The sequence below is a fragment of the Ips typographus genome, linkage group LG5 (genome assembly GCF_016097725.1).
Source record: "Ips typographus isolate SLU linkage group LG5, UJ_Ityp_2.0, whole genome shotgun sequence".
NCBI lineage: Eukaryota > Metazoa > Arthropoda > Insecta > Coleoptera > Curculionidae > Ips > Ips typographus.
Genome location: NC_138426.1, coordinates 5,557,104 through 5,576,931, shown reverse-complemented (window position 1 = coordinate 5,576,931; position 19,828 = coordinate 5,557,104). Strand labels below are relative to the sequence as shown.

At 38.0% G+C, this 19,828-nt stretch overlaps 1 protein-coding gene across 3 annotated transcripts in view; it reads right to left on the bottom strand.

Annotated features, from left to right (window-relative positions):
• Window positions 1-4,855: 4,855 nt before the first annotated feature.
• The window catches only part of LOC145729068 (glucose dehydrogenase [FAD, quinone]-like), a 29,169-nt gene continuing 14,196 nt past the window's right edge, over window positions 4,856-19,828 (bottom strand). For 2 of the 3 annotated variants that reach the window (XM_081979678.1, XM_081979679.1), the window contains exons 2-7: window positions 16,687-16,899; window positions 9,714-9,976; window positions 9,229-9,665; window positions 6,770-6,961; window positions 5,473-5,812; window positions 4,856-5,227 (exon numbers count right to left, since the gene is read on the bottom strand). In XM_081979678.1, coding sequence (XP_081835804.1) covers window positions 5,006-5,227; window positions 5,473-5,812; window positions 6,770-6,961; window positions 9,229-9,665; window positions 9,714-9,976; window positions 16,687-16,899 — 1,667 coding nt within the window. In that variant the 3' untranslated portion in view covers window positions 4,856-5,005. The remainder of the gene's footprint in view (window positions 5,228-5,472; window positions 5,813-6,769; window positions 6,962-9,228; window positions 9,666-9,713; window positions 9,977-16,686; window positions 16,900-19,828) is intronic. The other variant, XM_081979680.1, reaches the window with a different exon arrangement.

The window sequence follows — 19,828 nt, the reverse complement described above, 5'->3', positions numbered from 1 at the left end:
CGATTAACTTTACTTGAGCGTTACGGACATGTCTAATTGACATTTGCGGTTCGATCACCAACGTGGTGCACAGCAAAACTGGACTGACTGGACAGAACTGGACTGAACTGACTGAACTGACTGAACCTCTCTTTAGGGTACAACTTCCTTTTTATAGCATTCCAGACACTGGTTCCACCAATCAAAACTCCCAGACCTGGCCTCGTCTAGCCGACAACTCGTGACGACCTTCGACCATCGGTACTTGGAAAACCTTCCACATTATTTCGCAATTCAGCAAATGCATCTTAATTGCAGTTGCACTCCGACCGCATTAATGTTTCCGCTCAAGTAATATAAACATTTTTTAATGTTTCCGTTCAAGTAATAAATTTGATTTATTATCCTTCGTGACAATACGAGCAGGGAACCCCTATGACCGACACGCCCTAAAGGACTTACTTTAGGTACTGAAAGGGTCAAGAGTCCCGACGGTCACCACTGGGTTGCGTAAGGACTCTAGTCTGTTCAGCCTGGATTTCCAAGAAGGTATCGAGCCGTCCGGGCACTAGGAAGTTCGGACTGATGCTCGATAGACCGACCCAGAGACCAGTAATCTTCGATGGCTTGAGACGCTGATTAAATACTCGTCTCATGACCCCAATTTGCCGGTCTCGCTGATTCGGCAGTGCACTGGGGGAGACCGGGGCCAGACTAGGTAACGGAACATGGTGTAAATAAAATTGTGAGGCGCATATTGTTACAGCACAAAAGAACTTCAAAAAATGTTGATAGGCATCTTTTGGTAATACATCTTTTAGTATAACTATGCTTAAATAATGCAAAAATGTGTGATACTCTGAGCCTTTCCAGTGGCAGAGTACATCTAATCCTCGCACAGCTCTATGAATCTCAGATGGCATTTTACAATTTTCAAGAAAATTGGATACAATAATGATGTCTTTCGCACACCATTTAGTTTTAAATTTTCCAAAAGTACCATCTCTCCATCCAAATAAGCATCTCTTCATGATTCCTAGGTCAATTAAATGCAAGAGCCCTTGGAAAAAACACAGTGCGGGAAATATAAGAATATTCACCAACAGTCGTACATTTGAGGCAACCGTGTTTACCATTGTAGTTTACTGTACCTAAAAGAACAAGAAAATTGATAACAATTTAATACAGTGTAGGTCGAGTTTTTTAATTAGGGTAATATAATGTGTACCTACCTTTAATAAAGGCTCTGGCAGGTGAATCACAGACAAAGCATCTTAATTTGACTTCAACCTTGTTTCCATTTACAGAAAGTCCAATTGAAAAAATAACTTGGCCTTCATTTACGAAAGGTTGCAAGAACTGCAACAGATCGCTAGGTTTTCCTTTGCCACAGAATATTGCAATTATCATGGGCTTTATATCCGGGAGCTCTTGGATGTTAAATAGAATGGGCCAGAACTCTGTTTTACTGCTTCTGTAGATTGGCAATCCATCAATGTTGATTGTAAGAGATAAACTCTAAGGATGGATATTGTTTAATGATGTTAAAATTAGTTTGAGACAATACTCAAGACCATGATGCCAATAAATTCCACTTTCGCCAATTTTTGTCAAAGCTATTGATTTATATGTTTTTAACAAGGTTCTGGTATCTTCAGGAAATATGTTATCAATTCTTTTGTTTAAAATTTGAGTTAAATTTTTAAGTGCTACATGGGAAATGTTATATGAAATGGCCCCCTGTCTAAGGTCCTGCCTAAATTCGACATTCTTGTCTAGGTCTGAATTATGCATGCCACTCATCTCAAGATTCTCCTTTTCTAGTTTTACTAAGCAATTACTGTTTATCACTCCGATATCTTCCTCAACATCACTTGAATAAATATCATTTGTTAAACTGATTATTGTATCACTGCAAGATGGAAGTGCTTCATTATCACTATTATCAGCTACTGCAATCCCTTGAGTGCTATTCTTCCTTGCAAAATAAAAGCTTTTATTATGCATAATACTTTCATAACGCAGTTTTACTTTTTTGCGAAACGCTCCACTTTTTTAAATTTTTTTCCAGTTTGATTTTTGATGTTTCATTTTCAGCTATAATTCATAATAAAGTATATCATTTTAATTTTATATATTATATTTTTTACCACGTAGGCTTACTAAGATAAATTGTGTTTAGCTATAAATTATTTACACAAATACAAAATAATTTATTTAACATAACCACATTTTAGTGTACAATAACCGAACACTGGTAATTCCTGAAAGGGAAACGCCAGTGCCTGTTAACGGAGTCCTTCTTCCGGACCTTTCCCTTTGGTCTACATCGATGGGAGGGTAAAAAACAGTAGTATTGCTTGACCCGCATATCTGAGGCCATTTTTCTTGTCATTTATAATGGCGCGATGCAGGGAGTCTCGCACCACCTTCGCAGGACTCTCTCCGATAAGCATACCGTCCGTCCGTAACGGTAAGTACCATGGCTTGATGGCGTGGTCGCCGGGCGCTCCTGTCATGTAGGCGCATGTCGCATGACGCCCCTTTACCTGTTCCCCATGTTCTGGCGTATGGTCGGAACGTGTCCGTCACCCCTCTTTCCCCCCTGTTGGAGTAGAGTCGCAGGGATACCTGGTCGTGTTGACGTAGTTCGCATGACGTCACCCCACCGCAACACGTTTTTCGTATGGTCAAACGTGGTCCTGTCCCGAACCAAGTATGGCGTAGTGTCGTACGGACGTTCGTCCTTTGGGCCGTGGCGAAGTGTCGGAACCTGTCTCTCCTTCTTTTACGCTAATGGTAATTTTCACCGAAGCGAGACGGCCGCCGTACATTGCCGCGTTAGTTTTAGGATAGGCTGCACCGTAGGTTAAGTCCGCGTCCGCTAGGGTAAGACCGGAAGTTTATGATTAAGGGGTACTTCCTAAGTTTCTTGCACCGTGCGGAGTTTTACGTCTTAAGTCTTACCGTATGTTTTCTTTTAGTTTGTAAAATATGTGGTTATGTTCCGAATAAAGAGAGTTGATTTGATACCAGTTTTTTGTCTCATCCCTGCGAAGCTCACAAATCCAGAAACCTTCCACTGTTTAAAAGCGACCCGAAGGCAATCGTGTTCCTACTGGCATGTAACAACTCAGGAGGTGGCGCCGGAGTTTTGAGCTGTTGAAAGCAAACCATATTTAAAAACGCGTCACAGTAGAAAAACATAAGTGATAAGTGTACAGGTCGTGTACAGGTTCCAATGTACACGACAATTCCATTGGATTCCAACTAAGCTTAAGTTAAAACTGAAAAAGGCAAATTCAATGTCTAAAATAACCGTCATCCCCCGTATAACACTTCCCAGCCAAAACGTTGTAATTAGGTGTGAGCGACCTTGGTAAAAGGCTAATAAGGTAATTTACTACCGGTAACGAAAAACGGCGGCATTTGCCGACACTTCAAAGCAATGATCTTACTGGAAATGGAGAAATACCCAAATAAAACCGATATTTCATCTCTAGTAAATTAATGTTTTTCTTTCTTTCGTCATTTCTACAGTAATTTTATTTTTCCCAGAGCCACCTGATAAATATGGTGTGAAATCACTACTTGACTCAACCGTAAAAAGATAACTGGTTGAAACACTTTCAACTGACAAATCGCCTAAAAGTTTTGGCTTTGTTGTGTTTGCTGATATAACTGATGAGTCTTCTGTATTGGTGAAGTAGTAGTGGTTGCAGTATTTGGTTTTGCTAGTACTTCTATACTTCTAAAAGATTTTCTAAGTTTTACTTTATTGTACGGTTTTTCATAGTTGTTTCCAATTCTTCTGTGCAATACTTCTGAGGAAGTTGCAGTTCTGATTGGCAAGACCCATCAGCTTCTTCAAATAATCTTCTCTTTGACCGTGAGGTAGAAACAAATTACTCAACGTGGATACATAATATAACAAGATACGCCACGTTGATACAATACGGGCAAATGCAAATTTACCCACCTTAACAATTCTTAATTGCCACTACTATTTTCACATTCACATATTGTGCGAAGGCAAAAGTTATAAAATCGAAGCTAAAAATAGAAAAAATAAATCCTTCAAACTAAAAGAAAAACCGCAGAGTAATCCAGTAAACCAGTAATTACGAATATCACCAAAACCGCGGTAATAATTTAGCTGGTAAACTATGGTCGACGGCACCATAGATCATATTTTGAAAATGTATTCGTATTTCTTAGCGATTAGTTGGAACCTGTATCGCTCTCTTACTCACACGCGCTTATTAACTGAACGCAATTCTGATACAAAAGTGACCTTCTCGATCTCGACGTTTAACGAGTTGTGTGCGTTCTTGCCAGATTGCTACTTGACCGTTTGCTGTTTTTGGTTTTTGTTGTTGATGACTTGACTAAAAACTGCTTACAGAGAGACAAAAAATAAATCAATATTGACTAATATTGGTATTCAAAATTCTCTGTGAAAAAGCTGCGTCAACTTAGGATAAGAAGTAAATAAAAACAAAATTAATGTAAAGTTCGGGTTTTAATGAAAAAACTAAACATCTGGCAACGTGGCGCGTTAAACGACAATGACGTGCATCGGCCGATTGATTGCCGTCTACTGTACGTTCGTCTGCCAGCAAACACGGTATTGTCTGGGCAGTGTTGCCGTTAACTCGAGCGAATTTCGAACATTATTATCGGTCCTTGTAATCGAATAGAAATGTCCGGATCGCTGATTGTAAGATCTTTACATAGAATTACCTACAAAAAAAAAACTGAGTCTAAAATCGTCTAGAGTTATCAGTCGTCAATGTGCAATGAGAAGTAGTGATTTTAGCAACAGCCATGTCTGTCCCTCTGGAGCCCTGGATTTTGGGGTGAATCAAACTATCTCTTGCTATTTACTTTATATTGTTAATACATTGAATTTATGATTATACACTGTTTTTGACTCTCGCTAGAACAAGATTTCTGCCAAAATACAAGACGACCCTAGTCATATAAAATTTGTAATATTTTTCAGTTTCAAAATTTCATATTCTAATCAGTAATCACCATAATTCATGCGATATTCTTTTTTTATTAAGTCAGCTGCTTTCTCAGCAATCATGACTGTGGCAGCATTTGTATGCCCAGAAACATGGGAGGGCATAACACCAGCATCCACAACTCGCAATCTACTTATGCCATGAACTTTTAAATTGGAATCCACTACGGAGTTGGATGGATCAGATCCCATTCGCGTTGTTCCAATAGGATGGAAAACCTAAAGTCAAAAATGAACAGATTGTTGAAGAAAGTTTATACTATTTTAATTATGCTAACACTTATTATAAACGACAAGTCTATTTTTTCAGTTGTTTCTAAATCGTTTTCCTATTTTAAATCCAGTTTGCTCATATAATCAAAAATAGATTCAAATTACTAAATTAAGCTACTACTCACTAAAAAATAATACGAAATCCGATCATCTAAGTTAAAAAAACAAAATAAAAGGAAAGTTATACGTACAGTGGTTGACATATGCCTAATTGCACAGTACCACCATTCCTTTGACATAATTTGATAGGAATCATCACATCCAGGTACATTCATTAGCTTTACTTTGGCAGTGTAATTTTGGTAAGCCACAGTATGGTTAAGCTTCAAAGCTATCTGAATTCCTCGGTATATAGTTTCCACGTCAGCTTCGTCGGCAAGGTAATTAGGATTTATTTTAGGAAAATCTTTTGGATCGTTAGAAGCTAAAGTAATTTCACCAACTGATTTCGGGTGAAGTAACATTACAGGGACGACAAAGTCTGTCGAGGAGTCAAAGTCTTCGAACGCTTTCATATATTGAGGAGAGGCCCTAAAAAAAATCAAATAGTTAGTTATATTAAAACTGCGACCACGGTTATTCACGTATCAACGGCTTAAAAAAAAGATAACACCCGCAGTGGAAGTTTGAGACCTGGCCCTAGATTCTTCAATCGAGGGAAGGGGAGTTATCAAGAGAAAGGAACACATAATTTGACAGAAACCTGCTTTTGTCAACCAGTTCTGTCACATTCTATCAACACTTCTATCGGTAATTCTACTCCCTGTGTTCAAAAATTAGGGCCCTGGCCTGGAGTCGAGGGTTGGCCAAAGGTGTAGTCCTTTTTTCAACCCATGTACGTACAACGTACCACGTTATTTGAACAAATGATCTTTGGATGGAAAAGTTTGAACAAGTTTCGTTCATGTTTACTTTACCGCCCGCTGTCAACGATGACGGGTCGAAAAACTTATCGAAAGCCCTAGTGTTTAAAGTTATTGTTTTTGCTATGAAAGCCGATGCTTAAGCACACACATTATAAGGCGTATTCTGCACGCGGAAACTATTTCTCGGAAACTATACAAATCCTTCTAGCGTTTCGGGAACAAAATAAATGTCTCATCAATGTGGCCACGAGAAAATGATGATAATCATTATCAGCTTTCTAAATCCACCGCTAAAGGGCATTTCGATACCAATAAAATGAAAAATGTCCGAAAACTCAAAAAAATACGAAGAATGTAATTGCCTGTTCTCGACGAACAATAATTTTGCTTCTTATTTTTTTTATCTCTTCATATAAAGAGGTTGGAGTGGTCCAACATTTCCTTTAAAAGAAATGAAACATATTGAAAACGGCTGATCAAAGACTTTGTTTGCATTTTAATAAATATTTTCTAGAAAACTAGAGAAAGTTTTAACTTTAATTTTTAATTAATGTTTGCAACGCCATAAAATGTACATGTTATTGATTAATTTTCGAATATATTAATGTTTAAATTTCCTCACCTGTTGAGAACCGTTCCAAATAGTGGACTTGCGGTCAGAGCCATAATCTCAACGTCTGGAACGACATCTCCATCTACATCAAAAAAAGCCAGCGCAAGAGTTCCATAGCCACCTGTTAAAGGTCTCTTATTTTCTGTCCACATTTTGAACTGCGTTTTCAGTGAATAATTACTGAAGTGGACATGATCAGTTCTAAAATAAAATAAAAAGTCTATAAAAAGACTGAATTCGAAAAGAATATTATTTAAGGGACATTTTAAGGGTGCCTTCTTGCTAGGTTTTACTTTTATTCGTTTAATTCTGTGACATTTTCCTGACATCACCTGTCATAGTCAAAACTGCACCCGCCATTAAAATTACGTTCCAATCAATAATCGTTACTCTAGCAGATAAATGTAAACTCAGACAAATTTTGCTAAAACGTACCTAGTACAGGGTGAACAATCAAGACGGGTGGCCGATTGTATCTAAGAAACTAAAATATTACACACGAAACCCATAAAATATTCACGCGTGAAAAAACAGAATATTAGACAACAAGGGTTGACAGTATGTCTCTATCGAAAGAGGGCGATATGGACAATTGCCAATTTTTTCTACGATTAACTGGAATTACTTCTGGGCATTACACGAAACAAATATTTGCTATATTTGCTACGGAATTTATTGGCGCAAATTTTTGTTTTGAGCACATATATTTGCTATGCCACCCAAAAACTGTTTGCTAAACGGGCAGCAATTGTTTGGCAAACAGGGCAGCAAATATTTTTCAACAGATACAGCGAATATTTCATTATTACACGGATAAGCAAATATTTGCTTTGTGTAATGCCTGCTTTAGTCATAATCGTAATCATCATAGTCATGCCGCATTTTCATCTCATCAGATCTCTCTCTGCATCAAATCAGTGGCAACGACGGATTTTTTTTATTCGACTTACTTTCGACGAACTTTCTTAATTGATACTTTTTTTTTAAGTTTTGCTTCTTAGCCTACTTAATCAAAACCTTCTCTACGAGTCTAGATATACCTTTGCTCTATCTTCAAGTTTGGGTGCACCATACCCTTTTTTTAGTTTCAAATCAGACACTTTTGCCTGTAAGGATATGTTTCCTTTCTGATCACCTGGCAAATAAAGGAAACATGCTATTCTACAGGGTAAGTCAGGGTTATACGGCCAAACTTATACCATCCCTAGAAGATTTAAGCAGAAAGTTGTAATAAAGTTGTGTTCGAAAAAAATACGATGTTACCGAGATACAAGGTGATAAAGTTTCAGATTTTTTAAAAGTTATGTAATAAAACCTCATTCATTCTTGACATAGCAAGATTAATTTTTCTACAGACACTACTCCTTAGGATCTCCACAATTACAGTGTAGGTACACATTGTAGGAAAAATTTACAGAGTGATACTTTTTCAGGGGTCATTTCCCATTTTATCGTCCCAAACTTTTTGTAGTACGCCACTATCACCCTGTACATTATCACTACTAGAGGCATTTACGAATATTCTACCGGTAGATACCTGTTTAACCTAGAGCGTTCGAAAATTGTTTTTGGTAACTACTATTGTCGTTCTGAAATGTTACCCATATACCGAATATATGTACCCGGTTTATGATTTATGGATCGAGAAGTTCCGTCGGTAAATTAAGAAAAAAGTGACTTTTGACAGGTATTCCCTTAAAATTTAGAATCATAACCTCAAAAATTAGTTTATGGTTGACGGTTTGGCGGTTTGTTCCACAGTTTAGCAAGCTTATGAGACTGACCTGTTAAATTAAAATGGATATTGGAATATGTTCTGTTTGCGAGATGGAGGGAGAGTATGCCGATATTATAAAACATTTCAACAATGAAAATCTGGATGCCAGATCTCAAAGACATAGGATTACCAATCGCGTTCTAAAATTCATTCAACCGTAATGAACCAGATCCTTAAAAGTTACACCGATTGTGGTAAACGGTGGAATTAGCAGGTATAATTTTCGTAAATGCCTAATGTGTACATTGTAATTGTGGAGGTGCATACAATGTTTGATGCTTCACCTAATTCAGCAATTATTTACTGTTTCTGGTATTGAAAAGTAAGGTATACCTTTACCGGTATGTTGTTTACTGTTTATTTTACCTGAATGTTGTGACTTTGATAGTCCTGTCAGTCAGTAAAAATGGCAAAAGCTGGACGAAATTTTAGAAAATATAAAAGAAAATATAGCAAAAGCCGAGGCAAAAGCTTACCAAAGTTTATTAGCTAAAAAGTCAAGAGCATCTTAAGGTAGGGAATACGTAGTTTTTATGGCAAGAAAGATTAAAAATGCCATTGCTGATATTAAAAAAGGTTTCAGGGCGTTATAAGCGGGCGTTATGATAACTACGCCCGTATAATCTACACCGTTTCCAAGGTATTATGTATTCATAACGTATAGGTGAAACATAAATATTATTATACTAACCTGTATCGAAGAACATGAAACATAATATGATCCAGCATGTTTTTTCCTACTGGTAAATCAGCAACAATTTCAATATTATGCTTCCGGAGTTCTTCAGCAGGACCAATTCCAGAAAGCATTAATAGCTGGGGAGTATTAACGGAACCACAGGATACTATAACTTCTTTAGAAGCATAAGCATTGTAAGTTTGTCCGTTTTGAAGAAACTGTACACCAAACACCTGCTTCTCATTTACTAATAGTTTGGTGGCTAAAGATTTTAGAGTGATAAGAAGATTTTTACGTTTAATCGCTGGCTGGATAAACGAGTAGCTTGAGCTCGATCTGATGTTAAAAGAAGAGTAATATTGAACTCTTCCAAAGCAAAGTGGATCTGCACCGTGGTAATCTTGTTCCAGTAGGTTCAGTTCACGAAACCCATTCAGTATAGTGGCACTCTAAAACGATTGACACATTTCCAGTAAACTTAATAGTAGATTACTCACCAATCCAGGGATATCTTCTGCCAAACTGATAGTTTGTAAGCCATTGAATCCATGATAGTCGACATCAATGAAATCAGTAAAGTTTGCGTTTTCTGATTTTTTGAAATAAGGTAAAACGTCCTTGTAAGACCAACCTTTGTTGCCAAGTTTTTCCCAATTGTCGTAATCGAAGCGATTTCCTCTGACATACATTCCAGCATTGATGCTGCTGGAACCACCCAGGCCTTTTCCTCTGTGATAAACACATTGGTGATCGATTGAACCTGTAGATAACAAAATTTGTAATGGTTTTTTCTGTTGTAATACTTGGTTCACTATGAGTAATGCACAATTTCTGAAAAAAATCTATTTTATCTACTCCTAGCATGGTAATCATTCATTACATAGCTCATTTTGAGTTACGTAATGAGCGATTTTACCGCACTAGTGCGATAATAATCGATTTTATCGCACTAGTGCGATAAAACAACTTTAAATGAAAATGTCTGCTGTAATTGTTTATTGAATTTAAACATAACTTTGATACATTTTTTCATATTTCTCCTTTGACTTGGCAGGCAACAAGCCAAATACCACGTTTGCGGCAGCTTCTTCAATATCTGACGGAAGTTCTTCAGACATGTTCATAACGAAATGCACTTTAAAAAATTTGTGACTGACACTGTTAAATTGTCGCTTAAGTAATATGTGGAAACAAATGGCCACCATAGCAACAACACCAAAACAGTACAGCGTAGATGACAAAATTTAAGGGTAACAAATAACTACCCGTAGCAAGCATATACGAGACGTTCCTAAATAGTTCACATTGCACAAAATATGAATTTTCTTCTTACTTTACGCTGCTTCTGATGGTCGTAGATAAAATGTTGTACATCACCCGTGGGGTATGGCAAATTAACGTACTCCCACTCGTGACTATAAAAATGCTTATACCCCACTAGTAATGTAAATAACTATTATTTCATACTGTACCGTAATATGCTCTATTACGTAGTCGGTTTCAGTCCGAAAAATGATTCATTACGTTACTAGTTCGGCAAAATGTTTTTTTCCGGACTAGTCCGGCAAATTAATATTTAACAGTTGGTGTCCAAAATGAATAGGGTTGTGTGAAATCCCAAAAAAAACTAAGAATTAAATAACTAACCTAACCACTTACAATTTGAAATAAAACGTTTTACGATACTCTTCCGTAAAATGCAATTAAAGTACTCGTCTAGAAATTCCGGTTCCGGTGGTAAACATCTATACTTGTACTTTAATAACCCATTTCCCGGACTTACAATTATGTTGAACGTAAATTACTGAATTGAATATAGGAAAAATGCTTAAAATTCTTCGAAATAGTCTTCTCCTGCATTAATAAACTTGCGAAAACGTGTCTCATGCCTGGAAGGCACCCTGACACTTCTGAGTGGCCAGCTCATGCATAATGATATGTTATCATTGCAAAAGTGGAGAACACACTTCGACATCAAAAGAATGCCCAGAATATTGTTACGATTTTCCCGTGGGTTCACACAAAGTCAGCTTAACGGAACAATTAATAAATTTATTAACACTTTAAAACACTCCGTACAATAATTAACACAGCTACTAAAAACACTACTACAATTCCACAATTATTCCACTATTTAAACTTTACCGCGTTCCCAAATTCACTACTACTCTACACTACTAACTAACTACGCCGTCGTCAACGCCGCTTCTTTTATATTCGCAAACCACGTTCTAGAATGACCGCGAAACGCTTCGTGATTTGCCTCGATTCTTCCAGGTATGCCGCTTCCTAAGTGTGGCCTACTTTAATACGCGCCCGGCCAGATATTGCGGCGCATCGGTTTCATGGAGTATCGAGCATAGTAGGCCCAAACCGTAACACTGCCCCCCTCTTAAAGCTGATCGTCCCGATCCGCTTCATCTAATCCCTGGTATTTCTTGAGTCTGTCCAGATGGACAATTTTCATCTTGCCTTTGGGGCTGCGTTGGACTCTGTATGCGACGTCGTTTAACCTTTTTACCACATTGTAAGGTCCCTCCCAGTGTCGTTGCCATCTTTGACTTAATCCTTTGCTCCTCCTGGGTTGAAACATCCACACAGCATCACCTTCCTTATAATTGCCACCAGTTGGTCTGTGGTCCAGTGTCATCTTCATACGGTTGTTGTTAAGTTTCATCTTCTCTCTCTCAAGTTCCCGAATTGTGATGGATCCCTTCTGTAACGAACACTGGTCACACCGTTTACACCATTCCTCAACGTCCTTTCTGAAGTTAATCCAGTAAAACCGATCTCTTAATCTAGCCAAAGTCTGGTTTACTCCAAAGTGTCCTCCTCCGCGACTGTCATGTAGTTCTCGCAGCACATTCTCTTTGCAGGAATTGGGCACTATTGTTTGGTAAACAAAGCGTTTTCCGTCTGGACTTTCCCATTTGCGAGTAATTAAGTCATCTCGCAGTCGAAGCGAATTCCACTGCAACCAGTAACCCCTTACTGTTGGTCCATATCTGGAAATCTGTTGCCAATCCGGTTTCAAATCCTTCTCCAACCATCTTCTGATTACTTTCAAATCAGAGTCTGAGCGCTGTCCTTTTATTATGTCCTCCTTAGAAACGCTGCTCTTCATTCTTTTTGTAGCCTCTTTATCTGTCACCATCGCGATTTGACCAATCCTCCAACCATTATGAATTTGTCCTTTCCGATACCTTAAGTCACTATCCAAAGCTTGACGATCCTCTACATATCGCGGTAAATGTCCTTCCGGGTTCTTCATTTCCTGCTCCTGGTTACGCCAGTTCTGCGGGGTCGGTAAACGAGACTGCTGTCTGCAATTCCATTGGTAATGTCCTTTACGTCCACAAATATAACATGTAATGTTTCTTTTAGCAGAGGAGTTCCGGTGATTTGTTCTGATGTCCTGATTTCGTCGGCACTGTGGGTTTGGAGAACAAGACCGCTGTCTGCAATTCCTTCTATAGTGTCCTTTGCGTCCACATCGATAACATTCCACTCTAGTGATCGGACGTGATCGGTCTAATTGTGTGGACTGAATATCTCCTAATGCTGCCATTTGTTGCACTATTTGGCCGAACATTGATTCAATTTTATTCATTGGTGTAGCAGCATGATCGGCTGGCGGTTCTCTCTCCTCTTGAATAGTCTCTGGCTGAAAGTCATTGCACGCAGCTTCAATTTCCAGCGCTCGAACCAGTAATTCGCTGTTGTTGCTCCCTTTGAACATCTTCAGCCATTTCTTTACCTCCAGATCTCGAATCCCATCTACAAAATACTGTGCCACAAGTTCTTATTGGATTTCATCCGGGGCGGCTGGGTAAGCCAGATGCACAAGGCGACGAATTTCGGTTTCAAACTCTTCTAGATTTTCACCAGTTTTCTGCTGTCTTGCCATTAATTGCGTTCGATACAGTCCTTTCTTATGTTGATCCCCATAACGACGTTCTAATGCAGCTACTAATGCTTCATAGTTGCTTCGTTGGGCGATAGGCAGTCTGTAACAGCTCCAATGCAGGTCCTCGTAATGCCACTATTAGTGCTACAGCCATTTCCTCGTTACTCCATCTATTTGCATTTGCAGCGGCCTCAAATTGGAGTTGGTACGTTGCCCATGAAGTTTGACCGTCGTATGTGGGAGGCTTGATCTTGTTGAGCCCGTTTCCGGTGATCACTGTAGAGTTGACTCCTCTGCTGTCAATTTTCCGCTCTAAGTCGCGTAGCTTTATCTCGACATTATTCTGAATTTTATTAATGTCCTCCCGAACATCGTTCTGAATTTTATTAATGTCCTCCCGAACATCATTCTGAATTTTGTTAATGTCCTCCCGAGCATCATTTAATTTTACCTGAACGTCATACTCCATCTTTTTGAGACTATGGGCTACATACTCTTGGATGTCTGCCTTGGTTCCCGCTAGAACGTTCAATATTTCTACGTTACGCTTTTCCTGCCGCTCTCTGTCTTCTTCTTTGTCTTGTTGTCGAATCCTTTCTTCTTGTTGTCGAATTCTTTCTTGTTCTTCCTTGTCTTGTTGTCGAATCCTTTCTTGTTCTTCCTTGTCTTGTTGTCGAATTCTTTCTTGTTCTTCCTTGTCTTGTTGTCGATTTTGTTTAAGCATATCCATAATAGCTACAAGTTGGGCCTCCATGTTTGCACTTTGACGTCTTGTTATTGGCATAAAATAAATTTAACACACCACTGCTCCGAAAATCTCTAGTCCGGTTCTGAACACAAGTCGTTAACCCGAAGTTTAGTTCCAATTCACGTCGCACTAAAGTCTGATCGCACTTCTGACACCAATTGTTACGATTTTCCCGTGGGTTCACACAAAGTCAGCTTAACGGAACAATTAATAAATTTATTAACACTTTAAAACACTCCGTACAATAATTAACACAGCTACTAAAAACACTACTACAATTCCACAATTATTCCACTATTTAAACTTTACCGCGTTCCCAAATTCACTACTACTCTACACTACTAACTAACTACGCCGTCGTCAACGCCGCTTCTTTTATATTCGCAAACCACGTTCTAGAATGACCGCGAAACGCTTCGTGATTTGCCTCGATTCTTCCAGGTATGCCGCTTCCTAAGTGTGGCCTACTTTAATACGCGCCCGGCCAGATATTGCGGCGCATCGGTTTCATGGAGTATCGAGCATAGTAGGCCCAAACCGTAACAATATAATAGGCCAACCCAAATTAAAAAACTAATAGTTTTTTAAAACATAACCTACCAAGAAGCCAACGATTAGTGCCCTAAGCAATACACCAATGATATAATCCAAGAGAACACCCTCCCCTTCCATCGATACAACAGAAAACTAATAGAATATCCATAATGCAAAGAAGGGAGGTAGTAAATCAGCAGCCGGGGATTTAAAAGAACATATATGATCAAGTAGTTAGAAATCAAGCTAAGAAACGAAACACTCAAGAGGCACAGCCTTATAATAAAAGTAAGCATAATTGAGCACTTCACTCAAGCCCAATGGGAGAAGCCCACCATATAAAGAGAGGAAAAACCCAAGAACTCAAGTAGAACCCATTAATACAACAAGACACACAACATATACACCCTTAACCCAACAGACTTTGCCAACTAGTGCAGATGATCTGCTGCTTGCTAAGCAGATCATCGACAACAAAACAGAATGTTCTCTACAAAAGACATAACATAACAGACATATTGAGATATTTTAAGGAAATGCCTAATAACACAATTCAGCTTATTGTCAAAACATTAATGCCAATTATTATAAAGAGCCAGGAAATACAGGATGACCAAATGGGGTCAGATAGCGAATTGTAACTAAATAGTAAATAATGTATAGATGTGCTCAAAGAAGAGAAACCAGGAAATCATCACCAAAAATTCAAAAATGACTGAACACAAAGACTTCAAAATTTTGCAATGGAATATTCAGAGCCTAGTAAGTAATAAACATGCACTACTTTCTCTCATTTGGGAATACAACCCACAAATATACAATATTATCAGGAATGAGCGGATGGTGGTGTTGCCAAACTGGTACAAAAACATATCTCATATAAGAATATCAAGAAAGCCTTAATTCTCACCGACTCCAAGAATGCCATACAAAAAGTGGATGACAATACCATAATCCCTAAAAATGATCATATCACTTTAAAAATAAAAAGATTTTTAATTGAAGCAAGAGATGCATTAATTGAGATTTCTTTGGCATGGATACCAAGCCATTCCAAAATAAACGGGAATGAAAAAGTGGATCTATTGGAAAAATTAGGGAGAAACCTCAATGTTCCTAAGCAACTAGACCTGAACATAAGACATATCTTGCCGTACACAAGGCAAGAATTGATAAATAGAGAAAGGAATAAACCGAGTGCCTTGGTTAAAAAAATAAAATATAAAAACAGAAAAATTATCCCAACCATTATAAAAATGCGAACAGGACATTGCCTGACTAAGGAACATCAATTTAGAATTGGGGTGGCAGATTTTCCATTTTGTGAATGCGGAGCAATCGAGGACTTGAATCACATATTTTTCCAATGCCCTATCAACTACGATGGAGTCTTTGACTTTTATAGAGACCTGCAGAGTGGGGGTGTACCATCCCCATGGGTTTTCCTAGTTTGAATGAGAGCCCAACAAACATGTTAATCAACCGACTGAATAAAGATGTATGTAGAATAAGAATGAAAATAATGGCGCAAAATAATAATAATGAACTAATGGTTTTAATTAAAAAACACGTATATTTGTACTTAAACTGATTTGATTGTTATAGAGATCTAGGGATTAAGATATTATGATTGTAGACAACTGATCTTAAATGTCTTTCCTATATTGTTTGTAGATAAGGTTCCTGGACCCAATTTGCTCTCAGCCAGTAGTTGTGTTGTCCTCCTTTATTGTGTTGTCTTCTTAACGCTCAGTACCGTACGCACCGCCAATATCAAGGAGGAAGCAAAGCTCAGAAACCATACAAAACAACCAATTGATTTGTATAACGAAGCACCAAGAGGCCTGCCTGGGGATGGCCTAGAGTCAGACAAATCCTAGACAGAAAGAAATTCCCTGGCAAATTGCACCATAAAGGGAGCAGAAGCCATATTCCCCTAGTTAGATAGGGGATTCAGGAAAAAAGGAACGTTGCACCCAGTGGGTGCACCAGACTGTTCTGTTACGTTACGCTTTGAAAGTGGCTAAATAATCAATATACATACTAATTTTATTTTAAAACGTGCAGCCTTGATGACAGTTAGCGCCAACAAACTCAAGTTCAAATATACAAGTTTTGGAGCTATACAAACTTTGTAATTTTTTTATTATCGTTTACCCCCTGAATGATGAAAACGCAATAACTTTAGAATATGGCTATTTTCTGATGGTCTATCGAGCCCTAAAATATGTCGCATTTATCGTGGAACACCCTTTATGAACTAGTATATTAAATAACAAACCAAAACAGGCGTGTTTTTGCTTCGTAGTGTTGTATCCCCAATTCCATTGACTATACGCAAGAAAGGGGGCCAAACCGAGAATGGCAGAAGTAGCAGGGTCCTCTGCACCAGCTTCGATTAATAAAACCGTAAAGTTGTTTTCAGTTAGTCTGTTGGCTAGAACTCCTCCAGCTGCACCGGCTCCCACGATTATGATGTCAAACGTTCCAAACTCTTATAAAAATAAAAACCAGCTTTAACAAAAATATGTCATAGATTTGAATACTTTATTTAAGTGTTTCTTAAGCCTAGTTTATAAAACAAAATTTAATTTTAGTGATGGTATTAATATTAGAACTAAGTATAGAATCAAAGCTTATAACCGAAGCAGTTTAAAAAAAATATTTAATTTTAGTATTAGTAATGTTACGGTTTTCCAGTGGGTTTACAAAAAGTCATATTAACTCAACAAGAAATAAATTTATTTACACTTCAAAACACTCTGTATAATAATTAATTCAGCTGCCAAAAACACTACTACAATTCCACAATTATTCTACTCTTTAAATTTTACCGCGTTCCAAATCCACTACTGCTCCACCGTCTGAAACCGCTTCTTTTATATTCGGTAAACCACGTTCTAGAACCACCGCAAAACGCTTCGGAATTTGCGTCGAACATGCTTCTCGGTGTATCGCTTTCTAACGGTGGCCTACTTTAACACGCGCCCGGCCAGATATTGCGGCGCATCGGATCCATCCCGAATCGACTGCTCGTTCAGTAAGTATCGAGCATAGTAGGCCCAAACCGTAACAATATGTGGTTTTTTGCTGAAAGGCAGTTAGTTGGAAACCCTAAATGCTGACGACCATCAAGGTATAGTTTTTTTACCCTTACGTGATATTCCAAAATTTTATCTTTGGAGCTTCCGCTTTGTGGCAAAAGGTAATAGCCTGTATACGTAATCTTTAATGATTTTATTTACGAATTTAAACTTTTTAATTTTAAGTCTATAAATAACTGATATTGTTTATTTAAAACTATACGCTTACATTCGTTTCGACAACCGTATTTTGGCTTATGAAACTACACATATTTACAGCAAGCAACAGGGTTTTAAGATAAACCGGCCACCAGTGACGCCATAGTGTTGATAAAACAGCTAGAGGAAATATGACTAGTAGTCCAGGCAACGAAAAGGTATATAAATATAGGTATTTTGATATCTTGTATAGTTTTCGAGATATCCGCTCTTGAAAGTCTGTAATTTTATAATTTTTCATATTTTTTTGTTTTTTTTTTTTTTGATCGGATAAATCTTTACCCATGCACCGAAAAACTAAATACTGGCCATAGGGTTGTAGAGCATGGAAATCTTTTCAATAATGTATATTTCTTTACTACTTCATCTATTGTCTCCTTCAAATGTTAAAGCAGTTTCAGTGTTGAACGTAAAATCTGAAGCTTTGAGTAAACTGTCGACTAATAAAAAAAAGTTTTTGTCATATAAAATTAATTTATAACATTACAACAGTAGGAAGCATTCGATTATCCTTCCTATCAATTTTGACCAATCGCTATCAAGAATTAGTATAACAAATGTAAATTTTAAGTGGAAAAATCACTTGACAACTGTCAACTTAGCTGTCAGCAGTTTTTCCGGAAAAAAAAAATCGAAAAAATTTCACACTCCTCACAGCAATATAAAGAATAGTGTCCTCGTCTTCGACTCGAATGATTTTTAAAACCACTCTCGTTCATGCTATTTGTTAAAACAAATTACTTAGAAACTCGTTTTTTCGAATTTTTCCGGAAAAATTAAATGCACTAGGGATATTACCCCCGATTAATTCCTTGCTTTCTTGAGGGGGAAGGACTTTGATCTTCGTCTTCGTTTTCATCTTTTGTTTCGCTATCGTCTTCTCCATCGGACCCCTGTAAAGAAACAGTCACAAGATCCTCCTGATCCTCTTCATCTTCGGAGTCAACTTGAGGGACCTCATTTAGGCAGTTCCCCTGGCAATTTTGGCATGCTTGGGAACATTTGAGGCTTGTTTTTTTGCAGCCACACTTCGCGCTGGCCGTCTTTCGTGCAATCATTTTAAGAATATCGTCCGGTGCAGGTACTAACTCACTGTGCACGGTGACCAGGCAGTTGTTCTAACTCTTCCACCCATACATCTGTATGGGTGGAAGAGGCATCGCGAAGTCGTGTAAAAAGGAAAAAGGTGTTGATGGAACACGTTGTTGTTTTTGGGGTTTGATTAAACCGTTTGAAAATTAAATCGATGGTGTTTTAATTAGCACGTTGGAAAGTTAATGTGTAGAAATGTCAGTCTTCGCCCTAGAAGCTTTGACATAAAGTTTTGGTCCTGATCGAGCCGGATTAGTCAAGTTGGTTGCCGATTAATCCAGTCCAGTTCGTTTGCTGATTAGTCCAGTTGGTTGGGGATTAATCTAGCCTGGTTGTTTGGCTACACTACAGTCTACACCACATTGATCCAGTTGGTTTTGGGATCGTTCGAGGTTAGAAAACAAGGAAAACAAGCAGAAGGACGTTGGAGGTTGAAATAAAGCTAGAACGTGATAGAAAGAGTCGTGATCGTGAGTATATCGTATCCTTTTGCCCATTTATTATTCCTTTTCATATTTAATTTCATTGTGGCTTGTATTTTGTGCCGATCGTTTGGAAAACTGGTTCATACTTGCGCCTACTTACGGGCAAGTGTGAGTGCATTTTGTTTGATTGAAATAAAGAATATTTTGTTGGTTTGTTTCCCAATATGGCGTCTGATTCTTTCGAGGCGGAGTTAAAAGCAAATATTAAAAAGCGTGGAGTTTGCAAAGCAAAATTGACTCTGTTTGAAAAGTTTTTGAACACATTAGTTTCGTTAAATCCTGATGAAATCAGTGCTGTGAAGTTTTGTGAACTAGAGAACCGGGTTGATAAGTTGGCTGACGTTTTTTCGGAGTTTGATCTCTGCAAAGCTTCATAGAACTGCATCATGAGATTTTTGATGAGCAAATTGTAGAAAGGGAAACGTTTGAAAACAGTTACTATAGTTTGATTGCCATTGCTAAAGATATTTTGAATACATATCATGTTAAAAGTAGTAGTGACGCTGGATCTTTGTTGAATGTTGTACAAAATGGCGACAACGTT